A 19,014-nucleotide genomic window follows, 5' to 3' on the forward strand; every position below is an offset into this window, starting at 1 on the left:
CTAGGTTACCCGTGGCTACATTCTGTTATTTCTGCTGCTTAATGAGTACATGACAATATGTTCTGGTCATTATAGGAATTCTTAAAACAAGGAGTCATTCTGCCTTAGCAGGTGGCATCTTGAGGCTTTTGGATTCTGTCTTCAAGTTTTTTAATGAGCAACAGGCCAAACATGTGGATTAGTTTGAAGCAGCTTCTGTGGACTGTGTCAATCTGTATGCTAGGGTGAATGAGTAGAGAGGGTGGTATGGAAAACAACTCCTGTGATTCCCTTAACCTTCTTTGAGGAAGGGAAAAACTTGGGATAAAACTGAGTATTTTTTCAAGTCTACTGGTGAGAAAAGCATGTCATAACCGAATTGCATCTGTTTGGGTATCATAGTGGTTTGGGGTGTAAATTAGTTATTCGAAGAGTAGTATCGATATGAATAATTGATTAATTATTTCATTCTACATCTTTTTTCCTAAAATAATTTAGGAAAACAACACCCTAATCAGTTTTTCTCAAAACTAGGCATTTGTAGCCCTCATTTTTGCTAGCAGGAGTTGAATGTAGTTTTTAAAGCTGAAAATAAACCATCACATTTTCTAAAACTCTTTATAGTGAGAGCATAGGTCTTAGGAAAAAATATATTAGCATTAATAAGTAAATTGTCTCAAGTCATACTAAAGCACATTACCAGGATCAGTAAAAAATATATATGCACAATTGTGTATTAGATTCTGTGGCTAGCAAACGAAAAATTTTCCAAGCTGACCGTAACCGGAGCCCATCTTGGTAGATGTTTCAACTATTGTCACATCAACCTTGAGAAGAGTTCAAACACTAAGAATGAATGAGGGAAGAGGTAGCAGCTGAAAGGATTACTGAGCTCCACATTGACTTGATGGTCAAAAGGGCATCATGGCTCTGAATTTTGATGAGGTACATTTACCCTTTAGCCCATGTTAACATTTTCTTCAGGATTCATTACTATTAAAATTATTTATGAAAAAAGTTTTTGTGCTGGATCATTACCATCAGAATAATCAGAATGAATGCCACACTGAATATCAAAAGAAATAAAACTAAAATCATTATAAGGACACAACCATGTGATATTTGTCCATCTGCTCTTTAAGCAACGTTATGTTATTTGTTGCAACCCCTACACAAAGGCCAAGAAATTACACAAGTACTAGTTTATTGGTTATTCACGGAGAGTGAGTACCTGAAGGAGAAGGCTGTCCTTTTACTACACCATTTTTAGTCTTTTCTTCTGAATTCATTACTTCCTTGTAGATAAGTTCTGTAAGAAACAGCTGTGTTATTATAGAAAACAAATTTATCCTTCATCCACAGGGAAATTCATTACTTAATGCCAAATAATTACGTTTTGATGGGGTTGAGTAAATTAAAAATCAATTGAGATTCCTTTACTGCTCTATTTCTATTTCTATATTGCCTTGTAATTAGCAGAGAGCCTGGCACAAATAGGTATCTAGTAAAGCAGTTGAAGAAATCAATGCATGAAAATTTATTTCTACGTACATGAAACATACTATTTATTTCCATATACATAGTATTTATTTCTACATACATTTCTACATAAATAACATTTATTTCTACATGCATGAAATATTTCTACATAAATGAAACAAGTAATACATGTTTTACTTGTTTTCTGAATTCTTTGGGGGAAGTACTAATACATTCCAGCTCAATCTAGTAACAATTTTTGTGGCTTTGAACATCCATTTTTCTTTATACTTATTTCCTATGAAATGCACACATTCTCATGACTTTAAATTATTACCAATCCTTACAACTTCCATCTCTTACTGCATCTTTTTTTTTCCAGACTCATATCTTGGACTTGTAAATCTAAACTTGCCAAAAACCAAACACATTAAAAAATTTAGTTCATTTACTCTCAGACTGGCATCCATTTTTGGCTTTCTGAATGCTAGAGTTAAATTGGATAGTTTCAGTTCTGTTTACTTTGTCCCCTTTAGCTAAAAATCATTCCGCCCTACTCATTCTTGCTTTGCAATGGCTTATAATCTGTATAATCATCATCCTTTACATGCACTTCTTTCTCCAATTTCTCACAATTTAGTCCATGTCCTCCTCAAATGATGGTTATATCCTATCACCCACCTATTCATGAGCCCCTAAGGAGTGCCTTCCTGTCCTTACTTGGATCAAAGCAACTCTTTTTCATCTATATCAAGCATCTTTTTTCACTTGATCCACTTTGTGTATATGTTCATTTTTCCATATTCACCAACATGACCCTGGAATCTCTGGACCAGTGGAATCTCTTTAGTATCTTTTAAATTTTTTTATTTTTTTTTTATTTTACATATATATAGAGAGAGAGGCAGAGACTTTCTCTGTCACCCAGGCTTGAGTATAATGGCACAATCATGGCTCACCGCAGCCTCAACTTCCTGGACTCAAGTGATCCTCCAACCTCAGCCTCCCAAGTAGCTGGGACTACAGGTGTGTACCACTATGCCCGGCTAATTTTTATATGTTTCTAGCAGAGACAGGGTCTCCCTATGTTGCCCAGGTTGGTTCTGAACTCCTGGGCTCAAGTGATCCCCCAGCCTCAGCCTCCCAAACTGCTGGGATTACAGGTGTGAGTCATCGCTCCTGGCCCTGTTTAGTATCTTTATAACATTTTCTGCTTATTCCTGTCCTTTGTTTTCCTCTTAGTGCTTTATCTGATATTTTCTTAATATTTTTTCTTTTCCTAATTTACACTTATTAATTCCTGCAAGGTAGTTCAAATGTTCCTTCCCTTCAGCTCTTCCCATTTTGATCTGATCATTTGCTACAATCTGCATTTGACTTTCTCATATTTATTCTATTCTGTAGTGATTTAGATTAGTAGATTAGATTAATAGACAACTTAGATACACATATTTTCTATTTAAATTCTCAAGTCTTATCAATCCAATGAGTAAACTCATATATTGACTATCTTTTATTTTCTAAAGTCTAAAACCATCTCAGAATTAATTTCAATTTCATGCTTCATATGATGATTTTATGTACAAACATAGAAAGTTGTATTCTGGAATTCTGAACTAAAGCTTGCCCCCCACCATGACAAACACTGACAATCAGTACCATTTTAAAAGGTAGCAATGGTAAATGCCTTTCATTCTTGAGCAAATGTGACATTGCTTTCGGCATGAAAAGACAAATGAAGTTTTAGGAGCTTTAAAAATGGTCTAAGAGAATAGCAGTCAGCAAATCATCTTTTAGTAAATTGTTTTACAAGGAAAAGCCTTGTTGATACTTTCTGAGTTCAATAAAATAAAAAGTATACTTTTTTAAGTAGTAGACTTACCTTTCCATTCTTCGATTGTGTGTTCTCTTTCATCCAACTGCTTGTCATATATCTGAGGTGGAGGCTGCCGAATAAAAACAAAAAATAATCTTTGTGTGATAATGTAAACATAACTAAACTCTTACAATGCACGAGAATACCTTGCCCTCATTTATTTTGGTGATTTGAACCGTATATAAGTTATGAGGAAATTACAGTAGTTCAGAAGTTAAAATTTTCCTGTAAACTTATGGAGGATTCATTCATATTGCAATATTTGCTGCTGACCCAATATTGCTGCAATATTTGCAGCAGAATGCAAATCCCGAGAGCTCACTTTCCAACATCTTCTGATTTAGAACCCACGCCTAAGCAATTAATGACTGGTCTTTTAAAAAACAGACAAAACACTTGATTACAATGGCCCAGAAGCTACTTTTCCTTCATTCACTTGCCTTATAACAGAACCATGCTAAAATTCTTCTAGGCTAATAAGATTTTGTTCTATTTTTAGACCTTCCCTAAAGAAAAGTTTATAATATTTCTCAACAGACCATAGTACTAGTCCTCAATATAAAAAAAATTGAGATCAAATCAACCTTTTTATTTTTCATGAAATACCATAGAATGTCTTTGTATATTGCTGTGTGCCCTATACTTAAACGATTTTAAGCTTTTTGGTTTGTTTGTTTATTTGTTTTAACCTGCAGAAGCTGCCATGACTGTAGAGGTGGGTCACCTTGAATACCTGAATGGCCCTTGGTTAGTCCTCTCTAGCAGAAATGATGCGATAGGGCCTTCAGTCTGACTTATAGAGCCAGCATTTCTCTTCCCATGTGGAGTTCAAATGTGGAAAAGGAGGGATTTTCACAAACCTGCGTGCCTACTGGAAAGTGGAATCTCAAATAAATTCTCTGACCTCTTCTTCCTGATATTTAGGCTTTGGGAGATCTACCATGGCGGCTAGGGTAGCTCCAATTCAGGCCAAGTGATATGGAAAGAAAAAAAAAAGGCTCTTGGAAAAATAAATCACCATGAGGTAGAGAAAGAGGAGGCCGAGGGGCTACACTGGCTGGCACCGGATTAAGCGCAAAGAAGAGCTATCAAGTTTTTGCTACCCCGTCCAATACTCCAAAAGCAATAGTTTTTGTGAAAAACTAAAAGAGTCACTCAATAAGAGTGATGCAACCCCTTTAGGACACAGACCTTTCAAAAATGGCTACTATAGTAAGGAAAGCTCTGGACAAGATTTTCAGAGACAGCTTCTGGCTTCTGTGAGAGCTTTTTGGCTCATGAACAGCACCCTCGGGCTAAAGTGACCCTTCTCTAATTCATGCAGAATCTGTGGTAGCTTGAATCATGACAGACACAAATATTCATCCTAGCCCTGGCATGCTGGGGCCTCACATCCTGCAAAGTATCTGGCTATGAAAATAGAAGACTTTGCCCGGCTGTGGTGAAGTAACTTAGCATAATACTGAAGTATTGAGAAATAACTACTCACGGAGCCAGACATTCTTTTAGCACGTTTGACTGATACTGGGGCAGAAGGCTGTAAACCTCACCTACTGCAATTCAGATGTGGCTGGCTGAGCAGCTCTCAGCAGCCGTCAGCACTGACAACTAAGCAAAATGAGACTCTCACACCACCCCAGACAATAGTAAGAACACAACACATTGACCGTATATAGGTGACAGGACTGGGATAGTCAGGCACTGCTCTCAGGACCTGACTGAGGTAGAACCTTCCACCTCTATAAAGGACTCTCAAATAATAGAAACATTCTGACTTAGTGAGTGAATGAGTAAAATGAAGTTATTTTAGAAAAATTGTGAAACCATTACCTAAGGAAGCTACCACAAAGCCAAACTCTGGTTTTGTAAAGACGCTTTGCCAAGTGGTAAATTTCCGGCTTTGCCTCTTCCTGAGCATGTATAATGCTGTGGTTAGGCCCCTATCCAAGCGACCTTGTCCAGGACCCCTGCAGGACACAGTGTACATAAGCTCTCAGAGCCCCCAGAGCCCTCTGAGCTGTTGGCACCTCCTTCTTCTTCTAACAATAGATCCAGCTCATGATCCTGCCTGGCTGGCTTCTCCATGCAGTGGATTTTTCCATTCAAGTTTTAAAATTGAACATGGCTCAAGAGTACAGTTCCTGCCAAAGTTCATAAATGCCATTTTCTTTTTGCAACAAAGCTATTTTCAGGAGGTTTCCCTAGGAGCCTCAGTGTACAGCTGTTGCTGATATATAAAGCACAAAGTACATAGACGATAATCACAAACAAACTACAAGAGAGAATGCAAAGTGCTGAGTTCAAGATTTTTCCTTTCAACAAACCAAGAGGGCTGCTTTAAACCACTTGAATTTATAGTATTTGTTCGACGGCCTCTGCAAATTTACTACATATTCAGATTTTTGATTGTTTGTTTTTTGAAGAGGAAATGCGAATGTCACCTCCAGTGAAAGGGCACATTCACATACAGATGTCTTCTATGTGACAATATAAAAGAATAATTGACCAATAATCCAGAAAGAGCAATGTTACAACACACACGTATAAGTGCTGGGCAGCAATCATCAGGATGAGATAGTTCAAAACATTCCCTGCCTCCTTCCGCTAAAGAGAAGTTGGTATTTGAGCACTCGCTTGTGCTCTTTTCCTATCTTATTTAATAGGAATTATTCTTTTGCTAAGTGACAATCTAAATAAAAAATAAATGAGGAGTGGGGATAAAGAAAAATGCCCCAGAGGTGTCTGTTGAGAGAGTATTTTAGGAGAGTTTAGCAGATAAGAGTAATTGAGATGTGAGAAATGAAGGATAAGAGGACATTAAGGATAGTATATGAACAGTTATCAGGGCCTGTGACTTTCACCCTTTGAATATTTTTTCAAAAGACTGTAAACTTCTTTCATATTATTTTGGAAGATTTGAACTTTACTTCCTTGGTTGAAATTATTGCAGAAATTCAAACACAAATTTATATGGATTGCATAAACAATAACTTAAAATGGATTAGACATATTTTTATTGATGGTTAATTTCATATGAATTTATATTGGTGGTCAATTATATGAATTTTATACTGATGAAACATGTCCAAATTGTTTCAATTAAATGAGGAAAAAAACACAAACAAGTACATGGTCACTGTGAATTAATAAATACTAGAATTTATTTATTTCTTTATTAAATGTATTCATTCAGTAAAGGTCTTGGGCACTTAACACATGGCAGACTATATAAAAAACTGAGATTTCAAAATTGAATAATGTGACTGCTGACCACAAGGAGTTCACAATTTACTGGGGTAAGACTGATGCAAAACAGATCATTAGTATACAACATGATAAATGATAGAAACCTGTATATATGGTCTAAGGGAACAGGGTGGAGAAGTCCTAACAAAGCCTGGATTTGATTTCCTGGAGTAAAGTGATGCTTATTCAGTGAGCGAAAGATGTGTGGGAGGTTGTCAAGATAAAAGAAGGAGGAAAAAAGTGACTCCATGCCAAGAGCACATTATAAGCCAAGTCACAGTATGTAGAAAACAGAATAGCGGTGGTGGTGGTGGTGGTGGTAGTGGTAGTGGTGGTGCATGTGTTTCTCTGTGTGTACATGCATGCCAAGAAAACAAGAAGGAATTTTGTCACAGTAAAATAAAACATGTGGTCAGAAGTGACAAGATATAAGAGCTGTACCTAGAGAAGCAGAAGGGTCAGACAAAGGGTGGATCAAGGATGATCCAGGGAGCCAGGCGCTGTGGCTCATGCCTGTAATCCCAGCACTTTGGGAGGCTGAGGTGGGTGGATTATTTGAAGTCAGGAGTTCAAGACCAGCCTGGCCAACATGGTGAAACCCCACCTCTACTAAAAATATAAAAATTAGCTGGGCATGGTGGCAGGCACCTGTAATCCCAGCTACTTGGGAGGCTGAGGCAGGAGAATCGCTTGAACCCGGGAGGTGGAGGTTGCAGTGAGCCCAGATTGTGCCACTGCACTCCAGCCTGGGTGATAGAGTGAGACTCTGTCTCAAAAAAAAAAAAAAAAAAAAAAAAGATCCAGGGTATCATGATACGGAAGAAAGAAGAAGAGAAACCACTGAGGAATGTAAGAGAACAGAACAGTGAAATTTACAGCTGGATTGAAGAAAGATGTAACTGTAAGCAGAGAGAAGAGGTAGGGAGCCATTGCACAATCTATAAAAAAATATTGAAAGTTCTGACTGCGGTTAAAAAAAAAAAAAGATGAGGGTGAACGAAAGACACAGATTCAGGAATAATTAATAAATGTTAATAAATAAACTTGGTAGAAGTTGGTTTTTGATTGAACGTATGTGATGGGATAGAAGAATATGAGTCCCCAATTTCTAAGCTGAGTACCTGGGAAGATGATCGTGTTGTTGAAGCCATCTAAAGAAATAGAGAATGGAAAAGGGGAAATGAGATTGGTAGAGGTGAGCCTAAGTGTTATGTGAGAAGAGATGTTGATTTGAAAGTTAAGTATATGATCTGAAGTTCAGAGGAATGCTGTTGGCTAGAGATGTATATAGATTTGAGACTAACAGCAAGTGATGTTTGTTGAAACTACGACAGTGGATGAGGGCACCCAGGGAAGATATGTGGGTATAGAGAGTAAATGGCCAAATCAAAATTTAAAGATTGGACAGAGGAAGGTAAGTTCATTAAGGCAAAAGAGAATAGCTAAAGAAATACATGAAAAATGAGAATATTGCAATGTTATAGAAGTCAAGCAAGTAGAATTTCACAAAAAGCTAGTAATTGGCCATTTCTTGCAAATGAAGCACATGAGGATTTTGACTCGCAGGGCGCCAGAAAGGCATGATAGAAAGCATGCCTCTGAACCCTTTGAAAGCTTTCCAAACTTTAAATTGCTATCACCCCCAGAAAGATCCAGATAGATCTTCAGTGGAGGATGTTAATATGAGACATCACCTAAACAATTGAATAAAATGTAGAAAAAGATCCTCAACACCAATATAATTAAAAGGAAAGAAACTATAGAACAATTGTGACACTAGAAAAACTATAATGATCTCAGATCTACTCTCTCAAGTCTCTGAGAACCTGATAAAGAAAAAACACTGTTCTCTATCTAGTTAAAGGAAGTCACTTTTTTTCTGAGAAACCACCATATGTTAAGCTGTCTTTATATAGACCTTAATAATCCTCACAGTCAGGAAACTAAGATTCAAGGAAATTTTTAAAAATATATCATGAAGTCATATAGCTAATTAATGATGAAACTTTTATTAAAACCCAATTTAAAGAGTAATCCAGAGCAAGTGTCAATACTGTTGAATCTAAAATAAAGACTAATATAACAATATTTAAAGTGAACATCTTTGTAAAACAAGAAATAGAAACATAAGCCAATAGGGTGACCATATTTCCCAGTTTGTACAAAATAGTTCCATTTTATGCTTATTGTCCTTGTAATTATTAGTAGCACTTACGCCCTTCACTCCTTTAAGTGTTGTGGTTTGGAGAATAAATATGTGGACACTCTACATAGCAATGTTGTGACATGGCATGTTAGAGATCTAAGGTATACAGTAATTTGAGGACAAAGAAAACAACTGAATTGCAATGTTTTTCTACCACTGAGGTTTCAACAATTGCAGCTGTACCTTTTCCTTCTCTGAGACAGCACGTCAGCATTTCCTTCCATTTTCTCTATTTTTAGAAACGTAAAATTCAGCTATAAAATATGGCTGTTGGCAGACAGTACAGACAAGAGTAGAATTCTGCATAATAAATCTATAGTTGAAAAATATGGATTCTGTGGGCATTCTATGGAGTTCTTGCTGTTGGCCATGACTTTCTACTAAAGCGATCTCTTTAACAAGTACCTGTTCAATTCCTAATTGAGCTTTCGAAGGTAAAAGTTGCTCTTTCTGCCTGTAATCCCAGGCCTTTGGGAGGCCGAGGTGGGCAGATCACGAGGTCAGGAGATCGAGACCATCCTGGCTAACACAGTGAAACCCCATCTCTACTAAAAGTATAAAAAATTAGCCGGGCATTGTGGCAGGTGCCTGTGTTCCCAGCTACCCGGGAGGCTGAGGCAGGAGAATGGCATAAACTTGGGAGGTGGAGCTTGCAGTGAGCCAAGATCACACCACTGCATTCCAGCCTGGGTGACAGAGCGAGACTCCGTCTAAAAAAAAAAAAAAGTTGCCCTTTCTTGTGACTTCATTCATTTTATCCCATATATATAAGTAATATTCATTGAGTAAAATGTGTGAATTTATTTTTTACTGAATCTTTGAGATAATTTTCAAAGATACATGGGAAGTATCTTTTTCAACAGCATTATAGGATATTAGTGGTAAAAGAAAGTTAAGAGATTATCTAATGCCACCCTTATTCAATTTTCAAATGAGAATATAGAAACTGGGAAAGCATAAGTGATTTGCCCACAATCACAAAGTTAATTCGTGACAGATGAATACATTTATGGTCTCTTATGGGAAAAGACAGAATAATGGAATTCTTATGGTTGAAGAAACATTAAACTGGATAATTTGACACCTGTAAAAGATATTCATTAAAGACAAATTTGTGCCTGCCACACACTGATTTCTGTTCCAATTTTCTGTCAGTCTACACTTACAGCTAGAGCTGGCAACTATCATACAAGCAGTCAACACTTATATTCTTAAACACTTTTTTGTCAAAGTATCATGGACATCAAAGACCTCTAAACACATGAATCTCTAAAGAGATAAAAACCAGATATGAGAAATCTAAGTTGTACAAAGTTGTTCCTTTGATTCTTTTTTGAGCCCTGAACTGACATTTTTCCCTAACACTTATGCTCTGAACCATATGACAGTCCATCAAGTTGTTGGTGTTTGTCTGCTTTGTCCTAATTAAGGATCTCCCTGTGTTCTGCTGCCTTGTTTAAAATGTCAACAAAAGCTTTAAATAGCACTGTATCTCAGTGTGTGCACTCATTATTAATTCAACATCTGGATCAAAGTAAATGATATTATATCTTACTGAAATATGCTTTGTTTTTTCTTATTAAGCTTGGCAGTTAGATGATTGTCAAAAGATGCATGCTTTATTAAAACGCTTTAAGCAAGAAGGGTGTATCTTAGTACAAAATTAGATAGAACAGGAAATCCATTAAGGAAATATACAACATTTTGATTTTACATTTCCTTGAATCTCTACACATAGAGTTTTCTAATTTTTTTTTCTTAATTTGATGACTAGGACTTGTTAAATTTTCACCATTTAATTAGAAAACAAAAATTTTGGTAAAATGACTCTGATGAAGCACAAAATGATATGCACTTTTATTGTTTTATTTGGCTAATGGCACAGTTTAGCATGTCCAATTTTTCTCTAAAGCCTTATATTCTCTGTGGCACCAACAGCAGTTCATTACCCCAAAATGGAGCTCAGTATTTGTTTCACAAATAGTCTTACCAACAATCAGCCAAAATAATGAAAATATTATTGCAATATGCACAATTATCAAAAGAATTGATTAGATATAATTAATTCCTATGATTTCTCAGTAATGTGACCTTACTATGCATTAAGCAATGACCTGGTTTCCAATTACCAAAAACTTCATTGCCTTCTGAATGTAGATATATGGCATTTTGTGATGTACTATCAGTTGATTATTAAAAATTGCTTCAGCAAGTTTCAGGAACTGTGTCTGTGTTCTCAAACAGAAATTAAATAATATACTACTACAGATTAAATAAATGCCTTTTAAAAGTATGAGTTGAGGAGATGTCAGCAAGATGATAAAATAAGGCTCTCCAGTGCTTCCTCTCCCACAGAAACATCAATTTGAACAACTATCCGCACACAAAAATACCTTCACAGAAGTGAAGGAAACCAGGTGAGAGATTTCAGCACCTGGGTATAGCACGGAAACAAGAAAAGACGCACTGGAGAGAGAGGAAGGACAGTTTCACATTACCTGCTTCACTTTTCCCCCAATTACCAGACAGCACAGCATGGAGACAGATACCCTCCACATGATGGTAGGAGAAGGAAGTGAGCATCAGACTTTGCCTTAGACCCCAACACTGGGCCTGCCACAGAAAAACCCAGCACCAAAGAGACCCTCACAGCCCTAGACACCAGGCTAGTACTTGTGGACTGAGCTTCCACACCTTTCCCAGCACTGATCAGGGGCTTATAGCCTTAGACTCAAGGTCTATACAGCAGACTTGGTCTCTGGGCCACTCTACTGCCAGGTCTACCTTAGCAGCCCAGCCTCTGGAACTTCTCCAGCACTGGGCTGTCCCCTATAATCCTGGACATCAGATCCATCCCAGTAACTGACTATTTCCTGCAGACTCAGACTCAAAGCCAATCCCAGAGCCAAGTAGCCCCCTGTGGACCCAAGGATAAGGCCAGCCTCTACAGATGTAGGCAAATATTTGCAGACATAGGCGTCAGGTCTGCCCTTGTGTACCCAGGTTTCAGGCCTATCCATGGGGACTCAATCAATAGGTCCACACTTGTGGATCTAGACTTAGGCCCAACCCTATAGACCCACCCACCTGCTGACCCAGGCACCCAGACACCAAGCCCAGCCAACCTACCTGAGGACTCCAACAGCAGGCCTACCCTTAGACGACACCAAATGGCATGCACAGGTTCTATGGAAAGGCTGACTGATAAAGAGTTTTCCCAGACAAAGCCAGTCTGCAAAGACTGGAATAAGCCCTTACTTCTTCAGATGCACAGACATCGGTGTAAGGAAATAAGAAACATGAAAAGCTGAGGTGACATAAACCACCAAAAAAATACAAAAATCTCCCAGTGGCTGAGTCAAGAGAAGTGGAAATATATAAACTAAGAGACAAAAAAGTCAAAATAATTGTTTTAAGGAAGCTCAACAAACTTCAAAAAAATTACAGGGAAACAATTTCATAAAATCAAGAAAACAATAAATAAAACAAATTTAATAGAGAGATTGAAATTATTTTTCAAAGACAAAGAGAAATCCTATTGCCGAATATAATGAATGAATGAAAAATGCAATAGTAGGATTGATGAAGGAGAAGAAAGAATTTGTAGCCTTGAAGACAGGTTATTTAAAAATATATGGTCAGAAGAGAAAAAATGAAAACAAATAGAGAAAGTTTATGTGATTTATGGGAGAGCATCAAAAGAGCACATTTTTTAGTTCAAGAAGAGAAAGACAAAGGGGTAGGAAGTATGTTTAAGGAAATAATAACAGAAATGTTTTCATATCTTGGGAAAGACATATTCACGTAGAGGAAAGTTAAAGTTCTCTAATCAGATTCAATTCAAACAAGATTACACCAAGATATATCATAATGAAATCAACAAAAATCAAAGACAAAGAAAGGATCCTAAAGGCACCAAGAGAAAAGAAGCAAATAACATTTAAGGGAATGTTCCTATCAAGCTAGCAGATTTTTCGGCAGAAACCTTACAGGCCAGGAGTGTATGGGACAATATAATCAAAATGTTAAAATAAAATAAAAAAACTATCAATTAGGAATACTGTACCCCACAAAGTTGTCCTTCAGAAAAGGAGAGATAAAGTCTTTCCACAACAAAAGTTGAGGGAGTTCACCACCAGACCTGTCTCACAAGAAAATGCTTAAGAGAGTTCTTCAGGCTAAAAGAAAAGCATTCTAATTAGTGACACAAAAACATGTGAAAGTGTAAAACTCACTTACAAAGGTAAGTACACAGTCAAACTCAGAACACCCTAATACTGTAATGGTGGTATGTAATTCACCTATATCTTTACCATGAAGGTGAAAAGAAAAAAACTACTAAGAATAATAATAGCTACAATAATGTGTTAAGGCATCTACAACCACCTGATCTTCGACAAACCTGACAAAAACAAGCAATGGGGAAAAGATTCCCTATTTAATAAATGATGCTGGGAAAACTGCCTAGCCATATGCAGAAAACTGAAACCGGACTCGTTCCTTACACCTTATACAAAAATTAACTCAAGATCGATTAAAGACTTAAATGTAAAACCCAAAACCATAAAAACCCTAGAAGAAAACCTAGGCAATACCATTCAGGACATAGGCATGGGCAAAGACTTCATTACTAAAACACCAAAAGCAATTGCAACAAAAGAAAAATTGACAATTGGGATCTAATTAAACTAAAGAGCTTCTGCACAGCAAAAGAAACTATCATCAGACTGAACAGAAAACCTACAGAAAGGGAGAAAATTTTTGCAATCTACTCATTTGACAAAGGTCTAATATCCAGAATCTACCAAATTTAAAAGAAAAAAACAAACAACCCCATCAAAAAGTGGGCGAAGGACATGAACAGACACTTCTCAAAAGAAGACATTTATGTGGCCAACAAACATATGAAAAAAAGCTCATCATCACTGGTCATTGGAGAAGTGCAAATCAAAACCACAGTGAGATACCATCTCATGCCAGTTACAATGGTGATTATTAAAAAGGAAACAACAGATGCTGGCGAGGCTGTGGAGAAACAGGAACGCTTTTACACTGTTGCTGGGAGTGTAAATTAGTTCAGCAATTGTGGAAGACAATGTAGTGATTCCTCAAAGATCTAGAACCAGAAATACCATTTGACCCGGCAATCCCATTACTGGGTATATATCCGAAGGATTCTAAATTATTCTGTTCTAAGGACACATGCACACATATGTTTATTGCAGCACTATATACAATAGCAAATACTTGGAACCAACCCAAATGCCCATCAATGATAGACTGGATAAAGAAAATGTGGCACATATACACCTTGGAATACTATGCAGCAATAAAAAAGAATGAGTTCATGTCCTTTGCAGGGATATGGATGAAGCTAGAAGCCATCATCCTCAGCAAACTAACAACTAGCACAGGAACAAAAAACCAAACACCGCGTGTTCTCACTCATAAGTGAGAGTTGAACAATGGGAACACATGGACACAGGGAGGGGAACATCACACACCAGGACCTGTCAGAGGGTTGGGGGCAAGGGAAGGGAGAGCATTAGGACCATACCTAATGCATGCTGGGCTTAAAACCTAGAAGCTGGGTTGATAGGTGCAGCAAACCACCATGACACATATTTACCTATGTAACAAACCTGCACGTTCTGCACATGTATCCCAGAACTTAAGGTAAAATTTAAAAAAAAAGTGTTAAGGGATACACAATATAAAAATATGTTAATTGTGACATCAAAAATTTTAAATGTGGGAGGAATGGTGGAGTAAAAGTATAGTTTTTAAAAATGCAAGCAAAAAGTTGTTATCAGCTTAAAGTAGCTTGTTATAACTATAAGATGTTTTTGTAATTCTCATGGTAACCACAAAGTAAAAATTTATGGTAGAGACACAAAAGATACAAAGTAAGGAATCAAAGCATACCACCAGAGAAAATTATTTTATCAGAAAAAAAAGACACAAAAAGAGGGGAAGAAATGAACAAAGAACCTACAAAACAACCAGAAAACAATGAGCTAAATGGCAGTATTAAGTCCTTACCTATTAATAATTACCTTGAATGCAAATTGATTCAATTTTCCAGTCACCTTGGATGTGAAGGGGGCTGAGGGAATAGAAAGAAAAGACTCCAAGGTATCTCATTATCCAGATGAAAACCTGGATAGAAAGTAGTGCCATGAATTGGAAGGAGGAGGAAGCATAGATTTGGTGTGGAGAGGCGATATGGCCAGTTTAAAATTTAATATGTTGATTTTGCAATGCCAATTTCAATTCCAGTGACTGTTAGATTTATACATCTGGAACTCAGGCCAGCTCTATGGGACGATGTGTAGATTTGAGCCATTTATGATAATTAAAATTAAGGCTGTGGTGGAAGATAAGACTCCCAGAGAGAAAAGAAAAAAGGGCTATAAAGAAAAAATTTCTGGGATGCACAATTCTAAGGGAAGAGAGAACAACCCACATTGAGCAATGGGGGCTGCAGGAGAATAGGTGTGCTGCCACCACAGAAATTAACATGCAGGGGTGCAGAAAGGAGGGTGTTGTCAGCTTATTCAAATGGGCAAATACATGAGATACCCATTTTTTTGGACTTGGCACCTAAGAGGCCACTGGTGAATTTAGAGAAAGCAGTGTCAATGTTTAAAAAGTGAACTGGAGTAATTGTGAGTAAACAAGGACTAATGTTTTATAGAGACTTGGCTATAAAGCTGGAAGTCATACTTCCATTGCTAAAGGTAGAAGTGTAGTTAAAAATAAAGGTTTGCTTTGATTCTTTGTTCTTTGAAATGAAAGAGACTAGAACATGTTTATTTGTAAGAAGTAATTGCCACTGGAAACTGAAACATAGGACACACACAGAGAAGGAAGAGACCCACATGCAGAAAACAAAGGCTATAAATAAAAGAGTACAGTGTCCTGGGTTTTCCTGGATCTTGTGTAAATGACTCCATCACAGCATTATCATGTTTTCTTCTCAACATCTTCATCATTCTACCACCATTCGTAGAAAGTGGATTTTCATATATTATCTCATTTAGTCTTTGTGACAAACCTCCTATTCCAAGTATGCAACTGAGGCACACAAAGATTTAAAAATCTATGAGTTAGTAGCAGAGGCCATATTTAAACCCAAATCTAACTGAATACAAAGTCTGTGTTCTTTGCATTTTTCCACCCCAGGCTTATAGTTCCTACTAATTCAACCTATTGAAATATATTTTAACGTTTTATTAGGCAAACAAAGCAACAGAGAACAGCAGGGAAAAAGGCGACTTTATCTCTAGCTGACGGGGCTCTTGAAATGCTGTTAATCAGGATTCTAGATACAAATTTCCACGTCCACTCAGAGGTGCGAGAATGTGCAATATATTGTGATGCTGCCACCTTGTGGCAAGAAAAAATGAAAACATTAACTAAGAGGTGCTTTGTGTGCATGTTCATCATTTTCAATTAAATTGCTCCAGTTTATGGTTCAGCTACGGCTGCACATTGAAATCATCTGGGAGTTTTAAAAATACTGCTGCCTAGATCCCACCTCAGAGATTCTGATTTAATTGTTCTGGGGTGAGGCCTTGGTGTCAGGACATTTTTAAACTTCCCAAATGATTCTAACGTGCAGCAAAGATTAAGACCTCTGCTCTAACCACTTATACAGTAGAGAAGCAAGTCTTGTCATTTGCCTAGTTATGTTTCATTTGTATAGATGCAAAAGAAAACATTCTAGAGAAAGTAGGTGATTTTCTCTCAATCTTTAATGGCATCCAGTTCTTGGTAGAATACAATGATTTCTGGACAGATATATCATATACTATGATTTTAAAGAACAGGACAAAGAAATTTGTGAATTGTAATCAAAGCGGACACAAGATTTGTGTCTCATAATCAAATGCAGTCCGTAGACTAAAGTGAGCAGGGAGAATCTCTGAGCCTCATAATGCATCACAGGTTTTCTGAAAGGAACAATGGAAAGAGCACTGAAGCACCATTGACTCTGGCACTAGTAAGATGAGTGACCTTGAGCAAGTCACTCAGTTTGCAATGAAAGATTTTCATCTACTGCTTTATTCAAGAGAAACTAGTTCCAAATGTTGAGAAAATATCATACCAGGTAATTCAACAAAACTTTCTTAAGTACTTGCAATGCAAAAAGCATGGAATTATAATGTGTTATAAATGGAAAGCAATAATGTTGCTTAGAGACATCATAGCATTAGGTGACCAGAGGAACCTTTGAAAGCTAGTAACGCAAATTTTAATTATGATCTGAACTGAGTGTAATTAGAAAGCTTAATTATATAATGCTCCAGTGGTTTGGCAAAGAAGTTGAGTTCAGTTTTCTCTATTTTTCATTCTGTTCTGTAGTTTTATCAGATTTATTTATTAGCTCTACACCATCAAAAAGTGTAATCATGTCTTGAAAATGAAATTTCTCTTTCCTGCTCCTTGGAAATTAAAATTTTCTATGGTTCTTTAACTGAAAAGGTTCAGTAATTGCACCACCAATCACCCAGTGCCCTGGTCAGGAATCTTTCTTTCTTCATTCATTCATTTAAGACATATTTATTAACCCACTAGCATATGATATTACTCATCTTTGAATTCCACCTCCCTTAAATTCCAAATTTAATTATTTACAATTCATGTCAATTATTAGCTTCTAAACATCTCTTGAATATTCTGCCCATGTCTACAGTGATTTAGATTACTACAGATCTATCCTCCTGCCTTCTAGCTCCCTTTTCTCAACTCCAGTCCCACACTACAGACAGAGTGGCCCTTTGAAACTTCAAATCTGCTAATGCTATTGTCCCACTTCCTAGTGAATGGCTTCCCTTCACCCTAGGATAGCATGCATGGTCCATGACAATGCTTGGGAACTCCTTCCTTATCTGGTCCCTGCTTACCAGCCCAAAATAATTTCTCACCCTTCTCCATTAAGTCACTCAGAAAGCTTAAAGCTTTGCAATTCTCTCCACCCTCTCTTGATCCTGGGATTTTTGCATATACCCTTTCTTCTGCTTGCCTTTCTTCACTTGGATAATTTCTTTTTTAGCCCTTCATGTTCCTGTTTGAAAATTAATCACTCCAAGCAGCCTTCTGTAACCCACATTACTGGGTTATTTTTATGTGTTTCCAATGTACAATAAGCTTAAAATTTGGAATACATATCATCAACATTTACTTATTTATCTTCTCACTAGACCATGGGACAAAGAACTGAGGACAAAGATTGTGTCTTTGTTCACCAGTCTAGCACAGTATATAGTACATAGTAGATATCCAACAAGTATGAACCATTGATGAAGAACAATTATTTGCATTCAAAAATCTACGATATATTAACTTGGAAAAATTGGTCAGGTAAAGAGATGAAATAAATTATGACATGTCTGACATTATTCAAATAATTTTTAAAAAGTAGATTCCAGCTTTTGATATACACATATTAGCCACACAATCATGGGCAATGTGCTTAACATCCATTAACATCCTGAACTTTAGTGTCTTCAATTCTAAACACAGATACATTCATTCAGCAAATATTGATTATATGACTACTAAGGGCCAGACAGTGTTCTAGGTAGTTGGGATACAGCAGTGCCCCAAAGAGTCACTGTCTCTCTTTTTATGCATCTTAAATTCTAGTTGATGAGACAGATAATAAAAAGAGATATATAATGTCAAACAGTGACACATAGAGAAAAAAGATTAAGAGGCTAGAGTGTAACAGAGTACTATTCTATTTTTTCTTTTTAGTTTTTTTTTCTTCTTTTTGTTTTTGTTTTACTTTTTAAACTATTATTAGTATTATTTTTACAAACACTTGTACCAAGGGCTGACTTTCAATAGATCACAGCAAGGAGCCCCTCTGCTACATATGAAACCCTGACCCAGAAGCAGGTCATCTACTTATGTTTTAGTGCTAGGTTACACACGAATGTGTGTTACATGACGGGCAAGGGGGAGGCTGAAGAGTACTATTTTAGATAGGATGGTCATAAAAGGCTTCTTTGAGAAGGTAACATTTGAGCAGAGATTTGAATGAAGTAAAGGAGGGAGCAATGTGAATATCTGGAGGAAGAATGTCCCAGGCAGAAGGAAATACAATGCAAAGACCCTAAAGGGGGAGCTTGCTTGGTGTGGTAAGGAAACCGCAAGGATGCCATATACTGGTGCAGAGTGGAAAAGGGAAGCCTAAAGGTGATATCAGAAAAGTAGGCAG

At 37.0% G+C, this 19,014-nt stretch overlaps 1 protein-coding gene across 10 annotated transcripts in view; it reads right to left on the reverse strand.

The window, feature by feature from the left end:
* The window catches only part of MAPK10 (mitogen-activated protein kinase 10), a 430,726-nt gene that overhangs the window by 15,452 nt on the left and 396,260 nt on the right, over positions 1–19,014 (reverse strand). For all 10 annotated transcript variants that reach the window (XM_055111579.2, XM_034958876.3, XM_003811246.7 and 7 more), the window contains 2 exons: positions 3,341–3,404; positions 1,211–1,288 (listed from right to left, as the gene is read on the reverse strand). In XM_055111579.2, the coding sequence (XP_054967554.1) occupies positions 1,211–1,288; positions 3,341–3,404 (142 nt within the window). The remainder of the gene's footprint in view (positions 1–1,210; positions 1,289–3,340; positions 3,405–19,014) is intronic.

Source organism: Pan paniscus, chromosome 3, assembly GCF_029289425.2.
Source record: "Pan paniscus chromosome 3, NHGRI_mPanPan1-v2.0_pri, whole genome shotgun sequence".
Lineage (NCBI taxonomy): Eukaryota > Metazoa > Chordata > Mammalia > Primates > Hominidae > Pan > Pan paniscus.